The sequence below is a fragment of the Salvelinus fontinalis genome, chromosome 14, assembly GCF_029448725.1.
Source record: "Salvelinus fontinalis isolate EN_2023a chromosome 14, ASM2944872v1, whole genome shotgun sequence".
NCBI classification, from domain to species: domain Eukaryota; kingdom Metazoa; phylum Chordata; class Actinopteri; order Salmoniformes; family Salmonidae; genus Salvelinus; species Salvelinus fontinalis.
This window is the reverse complement of record NC_074678.1, coordinates 39477852-39500836: the sequence shown is the minus strand read 5'-3', so window position 1 is coordinate 39500836 and position 22985 is coordinate 39477852. Positions and strand designations below refer to the sequence as shown.

The following is a 22985-nucleotide window of genomic DNA, read 5'->3' as shown; positions in this document are numbered from 1 at the left end:
GGCCAAGCTGTCAGAGTGCTCCTGTCACCTCACGCCAGGGATGCCACTTGGGAGTCTTGGCATATGCATAGGGCACATCAGCGCAAGGTCATATGACGTGGTAGTAAAGGGCCTAAAGTATGGAAGGAACCAGGAGGACATACGCCCAGTTCAGGAGAGCATAGGATACAGGAGGGCCAAATGAGAAAATCCTCTGGATGGTGTGGGCAGGACACATGAGGAGACGGGGAAGACCGTGCCTACACAATTTCAGGAGGCTGTGGGAGAGGACCTGAGGAACCCAGAGGTGCCCAATATGCTACCAGTGCGACAAGGGCTAATGTAAGACTGCCCCTGCGGTATGGGCACGTTGGACAATTTTTTATTTTTTAAATCTTTTTAAAAATTAAGTGTTGATAATGTAAATATGTATTTTCACTGTGGTATTAAAATGGTATGAAGTGCTCAAGCTAACTCAAAATTAAAAGGAAGACGTTAAGATAATGGTTACAATGCCAACCCAGAGATGGCACTAATGGGGCACCTATCTAGGATATATAAACAGGTGCATTATGAGTGTCTGATTAGGATGTTATACCTGAGTAAAGGATTTTGCTTGAATTTTACCAAACTCAACGACGTGAGTTTTTCACATTAAAACAATAAGGTTGTGTGTACGTTAAGCAAATACGCATCTTCTAACATTAGGCAGCGCTTCAATGATTATTCACCACCTTGCCTGGAAACCCAACGCTGAATTGCATTGAATTGTAACGTTTGAATCAGGAAAGTTTCCCCTGGCTCTACAAGCCAGAATGTTGAATCAAATTATATTTTAACAGTTAGTGCGGTTGGTCCTTTTGGCGGTAGAAATGTGAGACAATATATCCACAGGAAAGTATTACATCAACTTTTCAAAGCGCTGGTAGTGCATTTAGATTCCCATCACCTGAAACCTGCACGAGTTCGGCAAGTATGCATGTATCTTTATGCACATGCTTATGAAATCTGAACACACTACCAGCGCTTTGAAAAGTTGATGTAATTATGTGTGGATATATTGGTCTCACATTCCTACCGCCAAAAGGTCCATCCGCATGAACAACTGGTAAAGTATGTTAAAATATAAATGTATTCAACATTCTGGCTTGTAGAGGTTGAGAGAACTTTCCTGATTCGAACACTCATTTCTGCCAGACGGAATTCAACTTCAGTTTTCCAGGCAAATCATCACCCATTTTAGCCCATCTCATGATTGCTGCACCCTTTATAGTCAATATACCAGAGGGGTGTGATAGGATACAATTGCTACTTTGTGTAAGCCCTGACCATTTTTTCAGTGGCATATGAATGGAAAAACATTTTACAAGGTGTGGAATGCAAGTTCTGTCAAAAATAATCAATTATTCACATAATCAGAAAAGTAGACCATGGGTTAAGTCTTTAATGTTCATCCTTGGTATAAGGCGCCACTACAAAGAAATTAAAATATTACAGCAACGTTGACTCTCCTTTCATCAATACAAATTCAATTGCAACATCCTCCAAAGATAACAACAAAAGTTAAAACGGTGCTGCGCAGATGCTCTTTGTAAATAAAATCAATGAAAAGCACAATCCGCTTCTTACAAAACCTTAATGCACAAAGATACAGGATGTGAATAAGGTCTTCAAAATGTTGCATGATCCAGTTTCAGTTAAAATGTTCCCCTTTTTAGAACCTTCAGTCCATAGATATGACATTTCCTAGACACAAAACAATGCAGGCACAAGGAAGAAAGTCTAAAGACTATTATCCCTGGATTATTTCAGTAGATATCCATACTTTAGTTCTCGCTCAAGACATTTTCCCCCAGTAACACAAAAGACAGATTGTTAATAGGCAAATTTACACGATAAATATATGGCTGCATATAATATCATGATCATTTTATAAGTGCTTCATTCCCTCAGCATGCTAGACTTAGAGTATGCAACATACTGTATGAGCTATCAGTCAACTCCTCTTAGACAAAACATTTTCTATTACCCAGTGATTCCCTTAAGTGTTTTGTGGTGCAAACAACTTGTACAAAGCAGATTTTTTTTTCTTTCAGGTGTCCTGACAAATTTATAGGCATCTTTACAGACTATACGGAGTGCTTTTCAAAGAGCAATGTTTTCAAAGTGTTTTTCTTTACATTACAGCTTTATCATTTTAATTTGTCATTGCCTGCAATTTAGGCACAATGAACTGTACATTCTTAAAACATACTTTAATTTACCCATGTCTTGGTATTTAAAACCTCCTGAATAACAGGTCTTCACCCCAGACCCATCAGCAAAACCCATCCTCATCTACAGAACTCATCTCAATTCATGCACCTAGATGAGGAACTCCTGCAGTCTTCGGTATATAATAAAACACTTGAACTAGCCTGTGCAGTATAGGATTAAAGCTAGTCTTCAATAAGAAAAGCAGGGAAAAAAGCAAAAAGAGCTTCGTTACAATGTAGGTATCCATGTAAGAGTACTTACAGTACATAGAAGACAATGGTAAGTAACAGTGGTTTGTACAGGTACTGAAAATGGGAGGCCTTCAGTAGCTGAGTGGGCAAATATTCTGGAAATGGAATGATGCAATCATTTAGCCTGGTTCCAGATCAGTTTGTGCTTTAGCAAACTCCTGACGATCGTTGACTCCTCTGACAATCGTTTTCATGCCATAAATACATGAAGAGGACTTGGCCTGAAGCACATACAGATCTGGGATCAGGCTATCAGTCATTAGCTCCTTAATCTCAGTCAGTCAGTGACGTTAAAGTCAATTTTCAGCACGATTTGAAGTACATCTACAGTATGTTACAGTACAGAATGCATGGGAGAGAATTACAGTAAATAATCTTTACCTTTCCCCTCCCGTTCTCTCCTCCCTTTAGGGAAGGCAGAAATCTTACGACTAAGTCAGTTATATTCATATAGATTTTGAGAATAAAAATAAACGTAAAGGATGTGACATTCCGCCAGTATAGACTACTAACCTGCTCTAGCCTGGGTGCCAGTCCGTTTCTGCATTACTCCCCTATCATTCTCATGCCAACATTAGAAGCAGAACCAGGCGGGCGCCCAGGCTAACACTTCTCTGGGAGAGATCAAGCATCCACCTCCTCTGCATCCACCTCTTCTGCATCCTCCTCTTCTGCATCCTCCTTCTTGTCTTTCTTTCCCTCCCCCTCTCCTTCTCCCGTCTCGCTTCCATCCCGTCTGCGCTTGCGGTTCCGAGCGCTGGCCTTGGACGCCGGCAGGGAGTCCATACCCAGAACCTTGTGGATCTGACGGAACGCCAGCAGTCGCAGAGCATGCTGGAACCAGAGAGACGAGAGGAGAAGTGGATCAGTGGACTTCAAACACATTCCCTTCTCACACATATCAATGGGTGAAAATCAAACACGAATGGAGTGTAACCAGAGCTAACATTATAACTAAGGGGTTAAGTTAGGTGGATCTGTACCCATATAGTTTATCCATGATTTCTTTACAGAAATTTGTATTCAACGTCTTCTGTATGCCGCCCTGTTTCCCAGTCTAAGGTGGTAGACTTCCACAAATTACTGTTGATTATGCCCAATCACATGGCGAGAGTGTGGTAGTGACAGTACCTGCGCGCTGGCAGTAATGTCTTCCCGGGCTTGCTTGGTCATACTCCCCAGAGCATCGGTTTGGGCTTTCTCACAGGGGTCCAGCAGCCCAGGACCGTCTGAGAGAAGGAACACAAATCACTCAAACTGCTATATATAGACTCCTGCTACATTATTTATATTGTTCCACTCACTGCTTACATACCACCACTCTGAACAACTTCTGCTTCAAGAATGTAAAGTAACACTGCTAGCTATGTATACCGCTGAACAAAGCACGCTGTACAGTTCAAAATGCAAGTTTCCCCTGAATAACCAGTAGGACGCACTAGAGAACAAAGAGGGTCCAGGTGGGTCAAAACAACTGCAGTAAATGTTGAGTGATCCCACCCTGGCTAACTAATACTAACAAATAATACTGGTAAGCTCCCTCACCTGGCAGTAGGATGCCCGTGGCGATACACTCCAGGACCCTACGCATAGCTTCCCCTGGGCTGAGGGGCCCTGTGGCACTGCTGATGGCCTTCTCTACCAGCAGCTCCATAGCCTGAACACAGGGAGTTCAGACATACCACGTAAGACACAATTAAGAACTAACGTCAATTAGCTTCGTTAAATAAAAGCTGAACACAGAGACAGAACATCCTCACCCAGGCTGGCATCTTGCCCCAGGTTGGCACTCGCTGGCACAGATCACGTAACAGTCGAATGATGATCACACAGGACTGAAGACCGTTGGCACGAGCCTGTAGATACCACACACACACAGCTGTTACAGTGCACTGTTATACAGACAAGCTATAACTACGGCCTGGAGTTTTACCTAGGCCCTGTTTATGAAGATTCTGGGACTCAGTACTTAGGCGTTAGTCCCAGATCTGTTTGTGCGGTCTTGACAACTCCATTGCTGTCTTAGTCACGATCTGGGACTCGGGATACTTAGGAGTGAACATGTTTGCCATTGTACATATTCTCTTTACCTGGAACCACTTGGCATGTCTCAGAGCAGCTAGGTACTCCAGGCACTTCCTTCGGTTCAGAACATCAGGAGGGTCTTTCTCAGGCACCCCTACAGTAGGAGAGGAGGAACACACTGGCTCATTGATTACTGCTCTCAATCGTATGACTGTGTCCATCAGAGCCACCTACAGTACTGTTTCACCCAGTTTCTCATGAGTTATGGGTAATAACAGAGATAATGAAAGTCAGGAGGAAATATAAAGTGATTGCATTGGATATGTTGAGTAACAAATTATGACAGACAGGGTAATTCAACTACTTTACCACTAATCCCTTCCATGGTAAGAAAATGTGCCAATAATGCATTCGATTTGGGAACTCAAGGAATTTTGATGTGGGACTTGTTAATGCATCCATTGCCATATCATGCTATTAATCAATAGACATATTGAAGTGAATAGACATATGGAATGCCAAATGGTAACTCCTTAGTCATTTAGAGCTGTAATTTCACAAGATAAGCTACAGTAGCACAATGGGGCTTTCCATGTTCCTAGAGACTGTTGTGGCAAGAGTCGTAGATGTTAGCACCTCTGTTACAGGGGGGAATGCATGTACATACTGTATGTTTTGCCAAGGTCTGCTGATACAGGCGGACAAACTGATCAACAAACCCAAACAACAACTTAAGCAATGGGAAATATAAATGTTGAAACCTTTTCCAAGTACGGTATTTAGTGATAGAAAAAGGGGAGATCAGCTCACATAGGTGAGGGAGTGTTTTGCATCTCACAATGGTTCTACGAGTATGCCGCAATGCGACAGGGGTTTAACTGTATAGCAGACTAATCAATTCAACAATCCAGTCCCAACTTCAATAGAGACCATTGTGTGGGGATAGAATGACACTCCAACACCTTGTCAATCAATACTTTGATGATGCCGTTTCAGTTAACAGGGATGAGAGGTTTCATGGCACCTCTTAAAACCCCATTAGCAGCTATTGACTAACTATTGATAAGGTGATAAATTGACATTAGCCTAGATGGAGATGAATATTAACAAAATTACATTTAAATTGATATCAAAAGTGATACAATTATTCCTGCATGTCATGTTAATAGAAGCACACTCATCCCTGGGCATTATCTTTGTATAGTTCTTCACTTCCATTGTTTTTCTTGGTTTCACCTGGGCATGTGTCCATAGACACACGCACACACACACAAATGGCATAGAAAGGTCGGAGAGCCCTGCTTTAGATTTCCATATCGGACAAAGTAAAGTGGAAAACAGAGGGACTACTGGTACTGGAAATAATGGATAAATTAAAACAAGAGACAGAAATGAATGGGCGAGTCAATTCACTTCATACCTTCAAGGGCCGGGAGGGGAGAAACAAAAGTGTTATTCTACGATATCTACCACATTTGGATGAAAGTCTATGGGCTTGGTTAAAAGTCCCATTTCTTTTTCTTCTTTTTTTGAGTTTGAGCTTTGGAAGACACAGTGCATTTATTGGACTGAAAGCTTGGCTTCTCTAACCTTTCTCAGCCGCTTTGTCTCCTGCCTTTTCCTCCTTCTCAGGGGCAGGGTCCTCCCTCATCAGCGGCGAAGTTAGAGAGATGGTGACCTGCATTTTTGGCTCCTTGCTCGAAAAAATCACGATGTTGGCTTCCTCAGGGTGAGCCTGTACCTCATACTGATCTTCAGAAAATGTCTGCCGGTTAAAAGGACACTTTGGATTACTCACTACAGGGGGTGTATCTTTTTGGACTGGGGGGGGGTTCGTTTGATGGGGCACTGGATTAAATCTTAACTATGTATTTGGCCCTAGATATTCAAATAATTTCTCAATAGCTGCATTTAACTTTAAAAAATGCCCATTTATATCATCTTGTGAAAGTGGACAAATGATTAAGAGACAGCAATTCTATTAACAGGTTTTTTTTTTGGGGGGGGCTTCATGTAACCTTAGGGAAGTACATGTTTAACTATAGCCCCAGTCTCTGTAGGGTACAGGTGTCATGACTCATAACCAGGCAGTGATACTAAAGATCAGTCAAAAGCACTTCTGATGAAAAACACTATTATACCAGAACTTCAGAGGAAGGAAATGCGACACACACACCAGTCTAATATACAAATTTAATTTGGTATAAGACCTGGGTTCAAATAGTATTTGGTTTCTTTCAAATGCTTTGAACATTTAACTGAACCTGCTGGAGTGTCAGATGTGAAAATCCAGCAATCCTTTTTGTTGACTATTCCATTGTGCCAGACAAGCTCATAACTTAAATCAGGCTAAAGCATTTGAAAGAAAACAAATAATATTTGAACCCGAGTCTTTTTGTTATAGGTTCTTTCCTTGACAGTTTCTTCTTGAATAGTCTTGATGCCCATCTGTAGGCTAAATGTTGTGACCACTGGTAAGGCACAGACTGGTATTGTGTCCCATCAGCACTAATCTTGGCGTCTCAGGCACCACAGATGCAAATACACGTTTCACTGTTCAGAGGATTGCAGGTTTAGGAACTGAGCTCTGCAATACAGACAGAGGGGAAACCGCTCTCCTTGAATCATTAATGATAGTGTTATCTTACAGTAAGTTCCTTTTCTAGTGTTGGTGCAGCCCTGATGACAACTTCATGACATGAAGTCAAGAGTTGTGGTTTGTCAATTGATTAGGAAAATCAGATTTCCTCTTTTGACCAAATAGCATCAAAGACGATCGGGAAAAGTCCCTAACTGTTCCTTATAACGGTTGACGTGTTATTTTCTGTAGAAAACCACACCATCTCATACACAGTGGATCCCAAAAGATATGATTCCACTTAAGGGAAGCTGAGAATTGTCTTACCGTCAGTTCTTTGGGCAACTGCTCAGCGATGTCTTTCAGTAGAGAGAGGGTGGGCTTCTTGGCAGCCAGCAGGATGAGCTCCACGTTCCTGTCCCCGTGGAGCAGCAGGCCCTTGGCCAGAATGCCAACCCTCATCACCCCCTTCAGCATACGGGTCCCCTGTGTGTCAGGTCTACACACCAGGGATCAAGCAGGGACGGGTAAACAAAAATACACATCAGGCTACACGCTAAGGTTGGGCAATGTCTGGAATGACACATTGTCCTGTCCAAACATCGTTGATATACGATTGTATTGTCTATTGCATCGCATTGCTCAAAGAGGAGTCAATTGGCGGGAAGAACACAATATAAAAAAGACATTGCTAGGCCTAAACATTGTTAGATCTAGTTATTTTTTAGTCTAGTCTAGGCTGCATGATTTTCAAATTGGTAGGGCTATGATTCATATTAGCCTACCTTTTAAAAACTAATATTATAGCCGTATCAAGTGTAGGCTAATTGGTTATTTCATCTCGATCTGGGTAAGTGCATTTGCAACATTCTTTCTTCCATTGGGTTACTTTCCAACGGTTCGACTGTAAAAAAAAGAAAGTATGTGATGGAATTTCACTATAGTTTAGCCTGCCTTACGCTAAATCAGAAAACAACTATTGCTTACTTGGTGGGAATGAAAAGCACGTCTTCGCCTGTTTGGCGGTTCTTTGGTTTTAGGCCGAATGATAAAAGGTGAGCCAGCAGACCTGACCGAAGTCACTTGAAGAATATGCAAAAAGATTATCAGGGCAAAGTATGGAGCGACTACAAACCTCTGTCAACATTTACAAGTCCATCCTCCTACTGAGTTTGCTACTCTTGGACAGAGAAAGTGAACATGCTGGTGTTCCTTGCCAGAAACCTTTAGGTAGGCCGTACACATTAAAACAACTAGACCTAATGGTCCCTCATTGCACTTCATTCAATGTTCAATGCCTATATTCAAAGCTGAAAGAATTATAGGATAAGCTAAAATATTCTGTCAAACCTTGAAAAACTTATGTTTGCACTAATTTAGGTTATTTTTTAATTTGTATTTGTCTACTTTATTTTGAAACTTGTAGGCTTATATTTAGGATTTGTACAGTTCAGTAGGCAAAAGGCATATACTAATAGGCCTATTCGTTTTTAGCATAAGCCAATGTAAGTGTTATAAAGAATGTTATAGGTAAATCATTTATTTGATCTGATTGTTGACTTTTATTTTATAATAAATGCACAATCTGTAAGCTATTTGAAACACACTTTTGTTCCAGCTTATTGAAAGTGCTGCTGCGGGAGCTTATGCCCAATTGCCCGTTACACAATTCAAGGACAGTAACAAAGACTTCAAAAATATTATACATATTCGTTAATACGTTTAAACTTCTCAAAGTACCTTTCACTATTACTTTTACTGACAGTAGCCTGTGTGTAGGCCTATATTATTGGCTTTTTGGTTTGCAAGGAGGGATTTTCCGACGGCAAAGTTTATTTTGTCTACACTTTAGTCAAGTAAAGCAAAAAAGTACCAGGTTTGTTTAAACTTCCTATTCGATTGGTTCAACTTGCAATGTTTTGTTCTCCCTCTCATTATTACGTTTCTATTTAGGATATTGGCAAACTACTTTGAGATGGAACTCCGTTAGACCTATAGATTCATTTGATGGTTGATATTGAAAGAGTAGGCTAGTATGCTTATGCCAACAACTCACATTTTAATTGAATGGGAAAATGGGGAGAAAGAGAGAAATCAAGATTTTTTTTAATTAAGCCAGATAACAGAGTGCCCACTGCAAAAGGCCCGTGATCATCCGACAGAGAGGGGGGAAAAAACAGACCTTACCTGACATTTTTGCGCAGCTTTGGTGCTCTCCGCTCTTTCTACAATCTACATTGTTCTCTTGCATTTTGTGAATAGTCCAACTACCACATATGTATTGAAATGTATTGGGCGATGGCAAATAGGAAATAGGCCATTTGGCATGTTGTCCTGCTGTGTGCTCTCACAGACCCCGGAAGAGCAGACAAACTCAAATATAAAAAAATATGTTTTTGTGACATCAAGAATGCCGTCAAACATCGTCGATAGACAATACAATCCTGAAAGCTCCCCGCAGCCCTACTACACGCCGATGGCCCACACCAGGAGGGAACAGCATTACAGAACATTACAATAGAACACCCATACAGACCCTTACCCTTTCTCGCCAGCATCAGCCTCTGTATCAGTCTTAGGAGCAGCAGCGGGGGGCTCTTTCTCCAGCAGGGAGTCAGACACCAGTTTGAGGGCTCGCTCAGAGTGGGACACAATCCTCTGCACCGCCTGCAGCTCCTCCTCCACAGGGTAGACGGTGGAGTGTTTGGCCATGATGTGGCGGTCGTCTGGGGAGTCCGGCCGACGCACAGGCTGCTAAGGGGAGAAGAGAAGAGCTGAATAGAACCATGTTCTCTCTACAACAAAACACTTCTGGAAACAAACTGAAAAGCTAAATACATCAATCCTGGTAGCACCAGATTTTCCTCAAGGGATCAAGTTCACGTAGACCGAACATTGATTGAATCATTGATTCTCACCAGTAGGGGTGGCACTGGCATGCCAGGCCGGCTCATGAGTGGAGGGGGGGGCATCCTGCGTCTCTGCTCCCCCCAGTATAGCTGCTCCTCCTCCATCCTCCTCCAGTACATGTCCTCCTCATAGCGCCTGGCAGAGGAGCCAAATACAGCACAGGATTATTAAATATTCAGACTGGGTAGATTTTTCTGCTGAGTTACCCGTCTGTTAGGTGAAAATGCTGATCAGGAGTTAGAAGACTTCTTTGAGACTGTTGAAAGGTATTTGGCCAGATTATGCAGGGGATACAAGAGTTCTCATCACTTAAGATGTTGCAGGCATTCTATATTAAGAGATTAGGAGGAATTGTAATGAAAAGGGGAACAGGTGTAATAAGAGGAACATTTCTCTATTAATGACAAAGTTAGGCGAATCCTCTTGTGGTTTAACCATACTGTGAGAGCATGGGTTTCAGAACTATATGGGTAGTGGACCCAGCAGCAGGGTTCCCCTGCTCTGCCTTCATCTGAAATCATCTCCAAGAAAAAATAACTATCGGGAGAAGTTGCCCCTAAGCACTGCTCAGACCTTAAGAGATTTTGTCAATTAAGCCCCTTTTCAAATGAGCTTCTCTCGTGCAGTTTAAAAGGAAGTTAAAGGTAGTTTCGCAAGCCATTGCTAACGAGCATTAGCGCAATGACTAAGGCTATAAGTATAGCTACGATGTGCAATGACTGGAAGTCCACAGGTACAGCTGTACATGCTAGTTAGCAATTTCAATAACACTAGTTAGCAACTCCCTTCAAACTGCACGCAGAGAGATACAAATGGTATCCATCTGACTTTGGGTAAGTAGAAAAGGGCTTAATTGCCAAAATCTCGCACTATCCGTTTAACCCCAAATGGATGACACTAGGATTTTGGGGTGAGTAAGCTTGATCCTAGATCTATGTCGAAGCAAGGGCTCTGACCTCATCTCTGTGTGCCAGCTGCTGTCTGTCTCTGACATCATCCCTGTGTGCCAGCTGCTGTCTGGCTCTCACCTCATCTCTGTGTGCCAGCTGCTGTCTGGCTCCGACCTCATCTCCAAGTGCCAGCGCTGCTCATCATCCCTCTGTCTCTTCAGCACAGCCTTCTGTTTCTGTTTCCTAAGTTTGCCCTCCTGCAGTTTCCTGGCCCGGTTACTGGGCTTGATCTCCACCGGCAGCTCTGGGTTCACCTTCTTCTACAGGAGGGGGAATGAAGGGATAGTAACAATGTCAAGAGCTGTCATTCATACAGTAGCAGTCAAAAGTTTGGACACACCTACTCATTACGGGGTTTTTCTTTATTTTTACTATTTTCTAAATTATAGAATAATAGTGAAGACATCAAAACTATGAACACATATTGAATCATGTAGTGTTCAAAAAATCTAAAAAGTGAAACAAATCAAATACATATTTTTATATTTGAGATTCTTCAAAGTAGCCACCCTTTGCCTTGATGACAGCTTTGCACACTCTTGGAATTCTCTCAACCAGCTTCATGAAGTAGTCACCTGGAATGCATTTCAATTAACAGGTGAGCCTTCTTAAAAGTTAATTTGTGGAATTTCTTAACTTCTTAATGCGCTTGAGCCAATAAGTTGTGTTGTGACAAGGTAGGGGGGTATACAGAAGATAGCCCTATTTGATAAAAGACCAAGTCCATATTATTGCAAGAACAGCTCAAATAAGCAAAGAGAAATGACAGTCCATCATTACTTTAAGACATGAAGGTCAGTCAATACGGAAAATGTAAAGAATTTTGAAAATTCTTCAAGTGCAATCGCCAAAACCAAGCGCTATGATGAAACTGGCTCTCATGAGGACCGCCACAGGAAAGGAAGACCCACAGTTACCTCTGCTGCAGCGGATAAGTTCATTAGCGTAACCAGCCACAGATATTGCAGCCCAAACAAACGCTCCATAGAGTTCAAGTAACAGATATCTCAACATGAATTGCTCAGAGGAGACTACGTAAATCAGGCCTTCATGGTCGAATTGCTGCAAAGAAACCACTACTAAAGGACCCCAATAAGAAGAGACTTACTTGGGCCAAGAAACACAAGTAATGGACATTAGACCAATGGAAATCTGTCCTTTGGTCTTTAGTCCAAATTGGAGATTTTTGGTTCCGCCGTGTCTTTGTGAGACGTGGTGTGGGTGAACGGATGATCTCCGATGTGTGTTTCCCACCGTAAAGCATGGAGGTGGTGGTGTTATGGTACTTTGCTGGTGACACTGTCTGATTTTCTTAGAATTCAAGGCACACTTAACCAGCATCGCTACCACAGCATTCTGCAGCGATACGCCATCCCATCTGGTTTGCGCTTAGTGGGACTATCATTTGTTTATTAACAGGCCTCCAGACTGTGTTAGGGCTATTTGACCAAGAAGGAGAGTGATGGAGTGCTGCATCAGATGAACTGGCCTCCACAATCCCCCGACCTGAACCAAATTGAGATGGTTTGGGATGAGTCGGACCGCAGAGTAAAGGAAAAGCATCCAACAAGTGCTCAGCATATGTGGGAACTCCTTCAAGACTGTTGGAAAAGCATTCCAGGTGAAGCTGGTTGAGAGAATGCCAAGAGTGTGCAAAGCAGTTATCAAGCCAAAGGTTGGCTATTTGAAGAATCTCAAATATAAAACATATTTGTTTAACCTTTTTTTGGTTACTACATGATTCCATATGTGTTATTTCATAGTTTTGATGTCTTCAGTATTATTCTACAATGTAAAAAATAAAGAAAAACCCTTGAATAAGTAGGTGCCCAAACTTTTGACTGGTACTGTATAGTCACACATTGTCACACACCTAGCGAGTAGCAGGCTCTCAAACTGAGAAGTATGCATATAGCCGTCATGCAAATAAATTATAATTTGATGTAAATTACATTAAACTGATGGCCAAATGACAAGGGGACTACAGGACATTGCAAGCAATTTCTCCATCCTGCCTAAACAAAGTCTGCTGCCTAGTGGCGATAGTTTTGCTGTGACTTGACATATGCTTGTACAACAGGTCAAAGTGTTCAATGCTTACGTTACAGTCAATTCATTTTGCCAGTACAATAAGTGTATTGTAGTACGTAGCGGTTAGCTCTAAAAACACCTTGCACAAATGTTTCGCTATATGATGCACTTCCTTACCTTGTACTGCAGCCGGTGCCTGCGTCCCTTTAGGTGCATGTCTTTAGCGTTGGGGTCATTGAAACTGCATTCACAGAGTTTACAGTGGAAGCGAATCACCTTCCCATCATCATTACGCACCTTCCCATCATCAAAATGGAAACTTGCATTAGAACATACCATAACCTTCGCATATTTTACAAATGATTAGTGAATCAAGAAAAACAACTCCTACCTCCTCCACATAGTCATGTCCCACAGGCTGGACGTCTCCCTGCCCCCCCACTCCTTCCCCATCCTCATCGTCACTCGTGGTCTCGCTCTTAGAAGCGGTTGCCAACTGCTTGTCCTCATCCACCTTGGCTGATGGAGGGGTGGCCGGCTTGTTGGCTGTCAAGAGGAAGGCCAAATATTAGTAAGGTGCAACTTAGAAGTGTAGTTTGAGTCCAAAATTACTGCTTCAATTACCCATCATTGGATTAATCTGTCAGCACAGATGATATCATAATCCCAACTACTAAACACAGATTTTTTGGGAAGATTTACCAAGAAGGGTTATTTTGGGTGTGATTGGCTTCTTCACAGGTGCTGGGGCCTTGACGGCGTTTACCACCACCGGTTTGGGTGGCGCTAAAGGGGCAGCTGACGTGACGACAATAGGGGTCGTCTTCCCAGCGGTCGATGTTGAGATAATCGGAGCATTGTTCACTAAAATGGGTTCAGTTGACGGTATAGGTTTGCCTAGTTTGGTGTGGAGCTTCACCACCTATACAGGGTTAAGGAGAGAAATAACACAAACCACTGAGCTGGGATATCACATAAATACCTGATTAAAAGTGGTACACTAACAATACACCAACATTTACAACTATCACAGAGCTGATTAGACAAATTAACTAGCTAAACAGTGCTTCAATTAGCTAGCTAGCTGCCTGATGTTTCTCTTCCTGTCAGTGCAGCTGTGCTACCTTCTGGTGCTTGGCCCCTCGGATATGGGCAGCGTACGCGTCTACGCCAGTGCAGGCAACGTCACATAGTTCACAGCGCAGTTGGGTCTGAATCCCCCGGGGCCCGTTGCTCCCCACCACGCTGCCAGATTTCAGAGCAGCCTCCTTCTTCTTGTGCTTCTGGCCCTCGAGGTGTTCCCGGTACGTCTGCAGAGAAAACCATTCAACAACAGTTAATTCAACATACCTATAAAAACAAACCTGCAAAAAACATTGAATGTCAACCCTGTGTTTCTACAGTATGTCTCATCTTAGGCACATTACATGTTTAACTGTTCTGCCTGCGGCTATGGAACCCTGACCTGTTCACCGGACGTGCTACCTTGTCCCGGACCTGCTGTTTTCGACTCTCTCGATCTACCGCACCTGCTGTCTCTAACTCTGAACTGACAAGTACTCCTGAGGTGCTGACCTGTTGCACCCTCTACAACCACTGTGATTAATATTATTTGACCCTGCTGGTCATCTATGAACATCTTGCCCATGTTCTGTTATAATCTCCACCCGGCACAGCCAGAAGAGGACTGGCCACCCCTCAGACCCTGGTTCCCTTAAAGGTTTTTTCCTAGGTTCCTGCCTTTCTAGGGAGTTTTTCCTAGCCACTGTGCTTCTACATCTGCATTGCTTGCTGTTTGGGGTTTTAGGCTGGGTTTCTGTATAGCACTTTGTGACATCGGCTGATGTAAAAAGGGCTTTATAAATACATTTGATTGATGTTAAAATACTGTACATTCAGTTAACTCTGTAGTCGTTATGTCCGTTGCCAACAAATGACCTGTCCCTCTCATAACGCATCACCCACACAGTTCACCACTACCTGCGGGCCAGCACAACTGATCTTGCAGATGTCACAGTAGTGCAGCTGGGGCTGCTTGGGTGGCCCTTTGGGCTTCTGCAGCCTGTTCTGGTGGAACATGGGCTTCTTGTAGGCGTTGACTGTGGGAGCGGTCACCATGTTGCTACCCGCGTTGCTCCAGGAGGAGCTGGTGAGCTGTTTGTGAGGCAGCTGCATGGACGGCTGGGGCTGCTGGGGTGGCGGCTGGGGAGCGGGCAGCTGTGCAGGCTGGTAGTAGGATGGGGTGGAAGTGTAGGCACTCGAGTCATAAGTAGAGTAGCTGATGCCTAAGGTGAGAGATGGAGAGTTGAGACAGGGCAGAAGGGGGTCACACAGTAAAAACACATATGCTGTGACAAATATGCAAGCTGTGCTTGCTTGAATTTCACAAGGGTTGATCCTGGCGCTAAATGTGGAGCTCTGGGAGTGTGGGAAGAAGCTCTCTCTCTTACCCGAGTAGGAGGTCGCAGCTGTGGAGTTGAAGGAGGAGCAAGGGGTGTAAGACGAGATGGGAGTTGGAGGCTGCTGAACACTGGTGGACACTGGGTAAATGTTATAGCTGGTGGACACTGAGCTAGCGGGGGCCAGAGGCTTTAAAGCTGTGACCTGCCTCTGTGGTGGAGGGGGCTGGCTGTACACTGTGCTGACTGGACTGTAGCCACTCTTCACACCTACAGGGAAGAAAAAGAGATCATCACTGTGTTGTTTAACAGGCTTGGCTCCAGTTACATGACATTCAATACACAGGCTTTTGCAGTATACCAGCAGCCAAGTTCTTTTGCACAATAGTATGTTCTCATGAATAGTGTATAAAACAATGTATTGTCACATTCAGAGAGAACCTTTCAAATGAATCGGTGGCTTTTGCATTGCAGCGTTATGATTGTCCATGTGTCAATATGCATGGGAATAAGGTTGGCAATGACTCACCTGTCTGGTAGTAAGCTTCTGTTGGGGTCCGCTGGGCTGGAGCTATACTTGTCTGGTAGTACTGCTTAGTCTCATAACTAGTGACTGCAGGTGGTCGTCCGTAACTGTAGTTATCCTGAAAGGTTGTTTTACAGAGTAAACATGAATAGCAAAAAGTGTATTGTTCAAGTCACAATCTAAAACTCTCCTCAGGTACTTGCATTTATATACAATAGCTAATAGATAAAACACGATGACAGCACGCAACGGGATGCTAAAGAACGGAAATGGGACTGACCGTTTCGGTGTATACCGGTAGCTGGTACGCCTGTGGGGTGGTGGTAGGTTGGGGCGTAGGGTCCGGCTGCCGATAGCCATAGTCTGGGGGGGCAGGGTGGGTCTGGTAGGCCGCCAGGTAGGGTGCAGAGGCGACGGGCCTGGCTGCTTGTGCAGGGGCAGGGGCATAAGAGGCGGTCACTGCATGGGCCACGGCAGGGGCCGGCTGAACACTGTAGCTGGCTGTGGTGGGGTGGGCAAAGGCCGGTGGAGGCTGAACGCTGTGGTGACAGAGACAAGATGGAGAAGTTGAAGTGAAGAATGAGGCACATTGGAAACGGAAAACGCTCTGTCAATACTAAGTGACTCACTGACATTTATGAAGCCCATCTCTAAATGGTAAGTGTATAGTCTGAGTACTGTACATTTACAGTACTATAACTGCTATTTCCTGTATTCAACATATATATTTTTTTCCCGTCAAACACTGTTGCCTACCGGGGCCTCCCGAGTGGCGCAGTGGTCTAAGGCACTGCATCGCAGTGTTAGCTGTGCCACCAGAGACTCTGGGTTCAAGCCCAGGCTCTGTCGCAGCCGGCCGCGACCAGGAGGCCCATGGGGCGGTGCACAATTAGCCCAGCGTCATCCGGGTTAGGGAGGGTTTGGCCGGCAGGGATATCCTTGTCTCATCGCGAACTAGCAACTCCTGTGGCGGGCCGGGTGCAGTGCACGCTAACCAGGTCGCTAGGTGTACGGTGTATCCTCCGACACTGTCGCATGGCTCTCGACCTTCGCCTCTCCCGAGCCCATGCGGGAGTTGTAGCGATGAGACAAGACAGTAACTACTAACAATTGGATACCACGAAATTGGGTATCCAATTTTTGAGAAAAAGGGGGGTAAAAAATATATATATATATATATCTTTTTTTTTTAAACACTGCCTACCGAACATGAACATTTCATAATGTAGATTTAAAAACTTGTAGAAGAGTTAGAAGCTAGCATCTTCAATCAAAAGATAACATTTACAAACAGCATCAACTGTGGCTGTCTATTAAACATGATCACGCTTGATGCATATACCTACAGCGTGCCACCTGTTTTTAGACATTGTTGAGCCTCCTATTTAGGATGAGGATGAGTCCTGAAATAACTCATCACCTACAATACAGAAAATACTGTGCAGACGACGATACTCTACATGAAATCAATTTCCTGCAGAATATGCAATGCCAAAAGGATGACCTTGCAAACATAAAGCAACAGCCTTAGCATCACAATCCATGCTAATGATGATAACAGCCTTCCCAACACAGGTGTTCTAAAATCATCTGTGTCAGCATTGTCTGGGATAACCTAGCTTTGTTTCATGTGGTAAAAGGACAAAAATGTTATGGATTATAGGGAGAATAAGCACCCAACTTAAAGCTGAGAAAATGTTTAGGCTGTTCCTCACACTGTAGTGTACTGGTACACAACTACACACAAGGCAAACAATGCAAAGAAAGCAATGTTTCTATAAAAGTAGAGTGCAATGACATCCACAGTCAGGTGGGCCTATGTAATGATCCCGATTTATGCACAAAAATATTGTAATCAACATCGGTCACAGCTGCTGCTGTTGATGCACCACCAGTTCAGAGGCATCAACTGAGACAGAGCTGTCACTCAAATCAATAATAGGCTTACAGCAGATGCAGAATGAGCTGGCAACTAGTAGCTCTAGGCTGCCATGTAAACATCAGGGAATAGTGTTAAAAATGTATGGTGGTGACGGTTAAAAATAAAGTACTCCGACTGTGAAATAGGTTGGCAACATATTTCTAGGGTGCAGTTTGAGTTTGAAGCGGCAAAGGATCCACCCTCTGGAATGCAAGGGTTATTGATCTGGTTGGCTGATAACACATTTGACATCTTAGTCATTTAGCAGACGTTCTTATCCAGAGTGCCTTACATTTGTGAGTGCATTCATTTCATAAAATGTTTTTCTAATTACTGGTCCTTGTGGGAATCGAACCCAGGCCATGACGTTGCAAGCGGCATGCTCTACCAACTGAGCCACATGAGACATTATAGGCAAAACGAATATTATTCATTGTTACGGCTGCCAGGTTCACTTGAAATGACTCTCTATGGATATTATAATGACAGTACACAGACACTGACATTAGGCAACAATTATGTATTTAGCAAGTAAAGTTAGTAAGAAGCTAGCTAACAAACGTGTCATTTTTTCATGGGGCAGCTCCTCCCCCAAAAAACCTTAACCGGAGGCTAGTGAAGGACGAATTTCGGAATGTTCACATTTAAGCATTTAGCAGACGCTCTTATCCAGAGCGACTTACAGTTAGTGCATTCATCTTAAGATACTGTAGCTAGGTGGGACAACCACATATGAGTTATAGTAAGTACATTATTCAGAAAAGTCATGGCTACGAGGGAAATTAGTCAAGTGCGGGTGCTAGTTCAAGAGAGGCTGCAGCGTTCTGGATAAGTTGGCGGCACAAGCAGGGAGCCCAGCCAACAGCGAGTTACAGTAGTCCAGACGGTAGAGGACAAGTGCCTGGATTAGGACCTGCGCTGCTTCCTGTGTGAGGTAGGATCGTACTCTACTGATGTTGTAGAGGATGAACCTGCAAGATCAAGTCACCGCTTTCATGTATGCAGAGAACGACAGGGTGTCGTCCAGGGTCACACCAAGGTTCTTTGCACTCTGGGAGGGGCACACCATGGAGTAGTCAACCATGATGGTGAGGTCTTGGAGCAGGCAGGCCTTCACGGGAGGAAAAGCAGCTCCCTCTTGTCGAGGTTGAGCTTGTGGGCCGACATCCAAGCGGAGATATCAGCCAGGCACGCAGACATGCGTCTCGCCACCTGGGTGTTAGAAGAGGGGAAGGACAAAAGTAAATTCAGTGTCATCCGCATAGCAATGATAGGAGAGACCATGTGATGATATGACAGAGCTGAGTAACTTGGTGTATAGAGAGAAGAGGGCCTAGAACCGAGCCATGGGGGACACCAGTACTGAGTGTACATGGTGCAGACACAGATCCTCTCCACGTCACCAGGAAGGAGCGCCTGCCAGATAAGATGCAATCCAAGAGTGTGCAGAGCCCGAGACGCCCAGCCCTGAGAGGGTGGAGAGGAGGATCTGATGGTTCACGGTGTCAACGGCAGTGGATTCTACGACAGGGGTACTGAAGTACTATTTGAGAAGGTCCAGTCACAAATTTCCTAGGTGGCACAGGTCCGGATGGATATTGTAATTTATCGGCGTAGTAACAAACCCCCAGCTCACAACCCATGCGACCCCAAACTGTTCACACCCCTCGTTATAGTTTGTAGTTTTAAAGCAAATTTCCTGCAATTCTACAGATTGAGGCAGAGATTTTAAGGGCCGTTTTAAAGCTAATTTCATGCAATTCAACACATTCTTCCATGTCTTGTTTGTTTATATGGGCCGAAGCCCGACCGAGTAAAAATAAAATTATTTTTGATTGTATTTTATTTCCCTCTTGGGACCTGCGGTCCGTATTGACCCCATTCTGGGTCCGGATCTGGTCCGCCAGTTGAGTATGGGGGATCTAGGAGGATGAGAACAGAGGAGAGAGAGTCAGCTTTGGCAGTGCGGAAAAGCCTCCTTGACACAGAGAAGTCTTGGTTGAGTGACCCGTCTTGAAGCCTCACTGGTTAAGGCCAAGAAGATCATTCTGAGAGATATAGCGACCGAGTTGGTCAGAGACAGGTGGAAAAGAGTTCCATAGGGAGTGAAAAGAGAGGAGGGAGTGAAAGGATGATATGCCCTCTGGAAGTTTAGTTTTCCTTCATTTTCACTCTGCTGCCCGCAGCTCTGTTCTGTGAGCTCGCAATGAGTCACTCAGCTACAGAGCAAGAGGGGAGGGCCAAGCCGGAAAGGGGACAGTGCGAGTCATAGGATGTAGAAAGGAAGGATAGTAGGGTCGAAGAGGCAGAATCAGGAGACAGGAGGGAGAAGGATTTAGCAGAGAGAAAGCGAAGATTGCGATGGCGTATGACCATCTCGGTAGGGGCTGAGTGGCTATGGTTGGAAGAGAGGGAGACAGAATAGGAAACAAAGTGATCAGAGACCTGGATGGGGTTTATAGTGAGATTAGTAGGTGAGCAGCCTCCTAGAAAAGATGAGGTCAAGCGTATTGCCTGCCCTGTGAGTGGGAGGGGACTGGGAAAGGGTGAGGTCAAAAGCGGCAAGGAGGGGAAAGAGAAAGTTGGAAAGAAATGCATCGAAGGCAGATGTCGGGAGATTGAAGTCGCCTAGTACGAAGAGTGGTTAGCCATCTAGAAATTAGCTTATCAAGATGTCAAGCTCATTAAGGAACTCTAAGGGCACCTGTTGGGCAATAGATGACAATATTAAGCTTGAGTGGACAAGTGACGGTATGGAATTCAAATGATGAGATGGACAGGTGAGTGAGGCAGGAAAAAATAGAAAATCGCTACTTAGGAAAAATGAGCAGTCCTGTGCCACCACCGCAGCAACCAGATACTCTCGCAGTACGAGAGAAAATGTAGTCAGATGTAGAGCAGCAGTGTTCTGTGGTAACTCATATCTCCGTCAGGGCCAAAAAGTCTAGGGACTGAAGGGCAGCATAGGCTGAGCAGGGTACACTAAATTAGAAGGGTTGCAGCCAACGGGTGGGGAGCGTCTGTAAAGCCTACAGGTAGAGGAGCAAACTGGGATAGAACACACACACAGTTGCTAAAATTACATCTGAAAATAACTAGGTAAGATACTCAAGTGAGAGAGGTGTGGAGCCTTCCGCTCTTTTCTTCCTCAAATAACTCGGCAGAGCCATTTTGTTTCAGACCACAACAGTCACAAATTGCCCTGCCCCTTAATCATGTTTGATGTGTGAACAATCACCTGCAAGTTATGAGCAGTCAGTAGTTCACACACCAAGTGGCTACTGGGAAGAAGGGCAGCACTTAAAGTAGATGGCCCTAGTTAGCAAAAAGACAGTATTAGACAACAAATTAAGACAAACAATTATACCTATCACTCTTGGAGATATCAGGAGTCCTCTAGTTATGTAAATATGTTAGAGCAAAACAACCCTTTACATGTTGAACAAGGAATCATGTCGGCTCTATTCATACCATTTCTATCTACAACCGAACGGCCTAAAGATTTTGCATATTCGCCCAAATTGTGACTGATAGTTTGAAGCTGACCAGGGGCATATTCATTATGGCGATTTTGTTACTAAACGTTTCTTAAACGGAACGGGGAGGGAACTATCTATCTGAATTTGTCCAATAATAGAAACTTTAGTTTTCGATGCAAAACGCAACTGTTTGGACTAATGACTACACCTCTGGACCTCAATTTAACTAATTCGTGTGCCCCTACCGCTAGGAAAAAAGCTAAATAGCGAGCCATTTTACTTCACAAATATCAAGCTAGCTACAGTAGCTAGTTAATAATCTTTGCAAAACGATTGAGAGTTTTAGGTTTCATTACATTCCAAGTGCGAAGCTCTCCCTAGCCGGGCAAGAATGGAACCTGCTTTGATGCCTAACAGTAACGTTAGCTAGCTAACTAATCTGGCTAGCATATCCATTGCACTCCCAAGGCCTCGAGCTAGCAATATCGCACCAGCAATGAGGCGTTTGGAGGCATACTCGTTGCAACAAGACGACTCGGGATGAATGCATGCTACCCATAGCCAGAAGCTATGCAATTACCTGTACTGCGGACCGGCACCGTGAGTGAACCCATAATAATTGCTTGCAGCCATCTTGGCATCTACTGTAACCGGACCACCAGACGGAATCCGCTATCTGTCACGTGTCCGTAAGGTACCATTCGCGCGCACGCTTGGATATTTAACCACATACACGTCACAGGGGCTATAAAACTGAAACATCCGTCCAATGTTTCTCACCACCAAATGTGGTAGTGAGAGCAAGTCTAGTAGTGGGAGAGGATGGAACTAGATGAAACTGGGCCAACGTTCTGCAAATGTTATCATTGATGAAACATCGGATCAAAAAATATATGTTCCAAAAACTAGAATATGTTACGAACACAGTAAACAAAGTTTAATAGACTTCACGCTTTGCCAAAGTCGCGTTGTTAAGAATGAATGCAAGGTTGAGTGAGTTTGTGCACACGCGCACTAAAGAGTAGGCGTTCCCTACCGGAAAAATGAAAATATATGCTACAACGCGCCAATACGATCTCGCTAGCTCGTGCTTGTCTTTGCCCACCTTGCTTGTTCTGCCCGCTATGCTTCATTTGTTCACACTGTAAACTAGAGAGATTAACTATCTTGGGTTAGTTATAGACATCTATTGATTTAACTCTAGAGGTGCTGACACAATTTATATTTCATCGTTTGAAACGATAGCTACAAAGTATCAATTTCAGTTCAAATCCATATAAGCCTAGGTGTAGCCTACTGAACATTTATATTTTGTTTAAAATCTTTTCAAGCTGTGCAGAGTCCATCCCGACGCATCCGTACTAGTGGCAAATGAAGCGTGTATTATCGGTCAGACAAGTGCCACATATAAGCCCTTCTGGTGTGTCCCACTGGCATTGCATGGCCACCTGCCACCGCCACTGCTGTCTAGGGCAGATTGCGCGATTGAGGAGAAGTCCACTCCTGCAGCTGGGCAGGAAAAGGGGAAAATGGAGAAAGGAGGACAGGAATGGGTGGAGCATAAGCACCCGAGTGAGAAATGTGTGGATGAAAGGGGGATATGATTGGTGGAGAACTGAAGTGAGCAAGGGAGGCTGAATAAGTTAGTGTCTGTGTATGGGTAGGGGGTGGGGTGTTGAG

The 22985-nt window shown here is 44.0% G+C and overlaps 1 protein-coding gene across 4 annotated transcripts; it reads right to left on the bottom strand.

Annotated features, from left to right (window-relative positions):
* Positions 1 to 1403: 1403 nt before the first annotated feature.
* On the bottom strand, positions 1404 to 22780 carry LOC129810807 (zinc finger RNA-binding protein-like). 4 transcript variants are annotated; one of them, XM_055861707.1, is made up of 19 exons: positions 21886 to 22780; positions 16186 to 16444; positions 15909 to 16023; positions 15431 to 15649; positions 14958 to 15265; positions 14105 to 14290; positions 13683 to 13902; positions 13372 to 13526; positions 13158 to 13277; positions 11028 to 11209; positions 10008 to 10134; positions 9632 to 9840; positions 7417 to 7588; positions 6102 to 6276; positions 4577 to 4665; positions 4247 to 4342; positions 4032 to 4143; positions 3618 to 3715; positions 1404 to 3320 (listed from the first exon to the last, which is right to left on the bottom strand). In XM_055861707.1, exons 1-19 carry the CDS (start codon positions 21936 to 21938, stop codon positions 3111 to 3113), a joined length of 3105 nt encoding a protein of 1034 aa, XP_055717682.1. In that variant the 5' UTR covers positions 21939 to 22780; the 3' UTR covers positions 1404 to 3110. The 4 variants fall into 4 exon arrangements, with proteins under 4 accessions (XP_055717682.1, XP_055717680.1, XP_055717683.1 ...); XM_055861705.1 differs by having other exon boundaries at positions 9632 to 9843; positions 21886 to 22777; XM_055861708.1 differs by having other exon boundaries at positions 14961 to 15265; positions 21886 to 22776.
* Between the last annotated feature and the right edge of the window lie 205 nt (positions 22781 to 22985).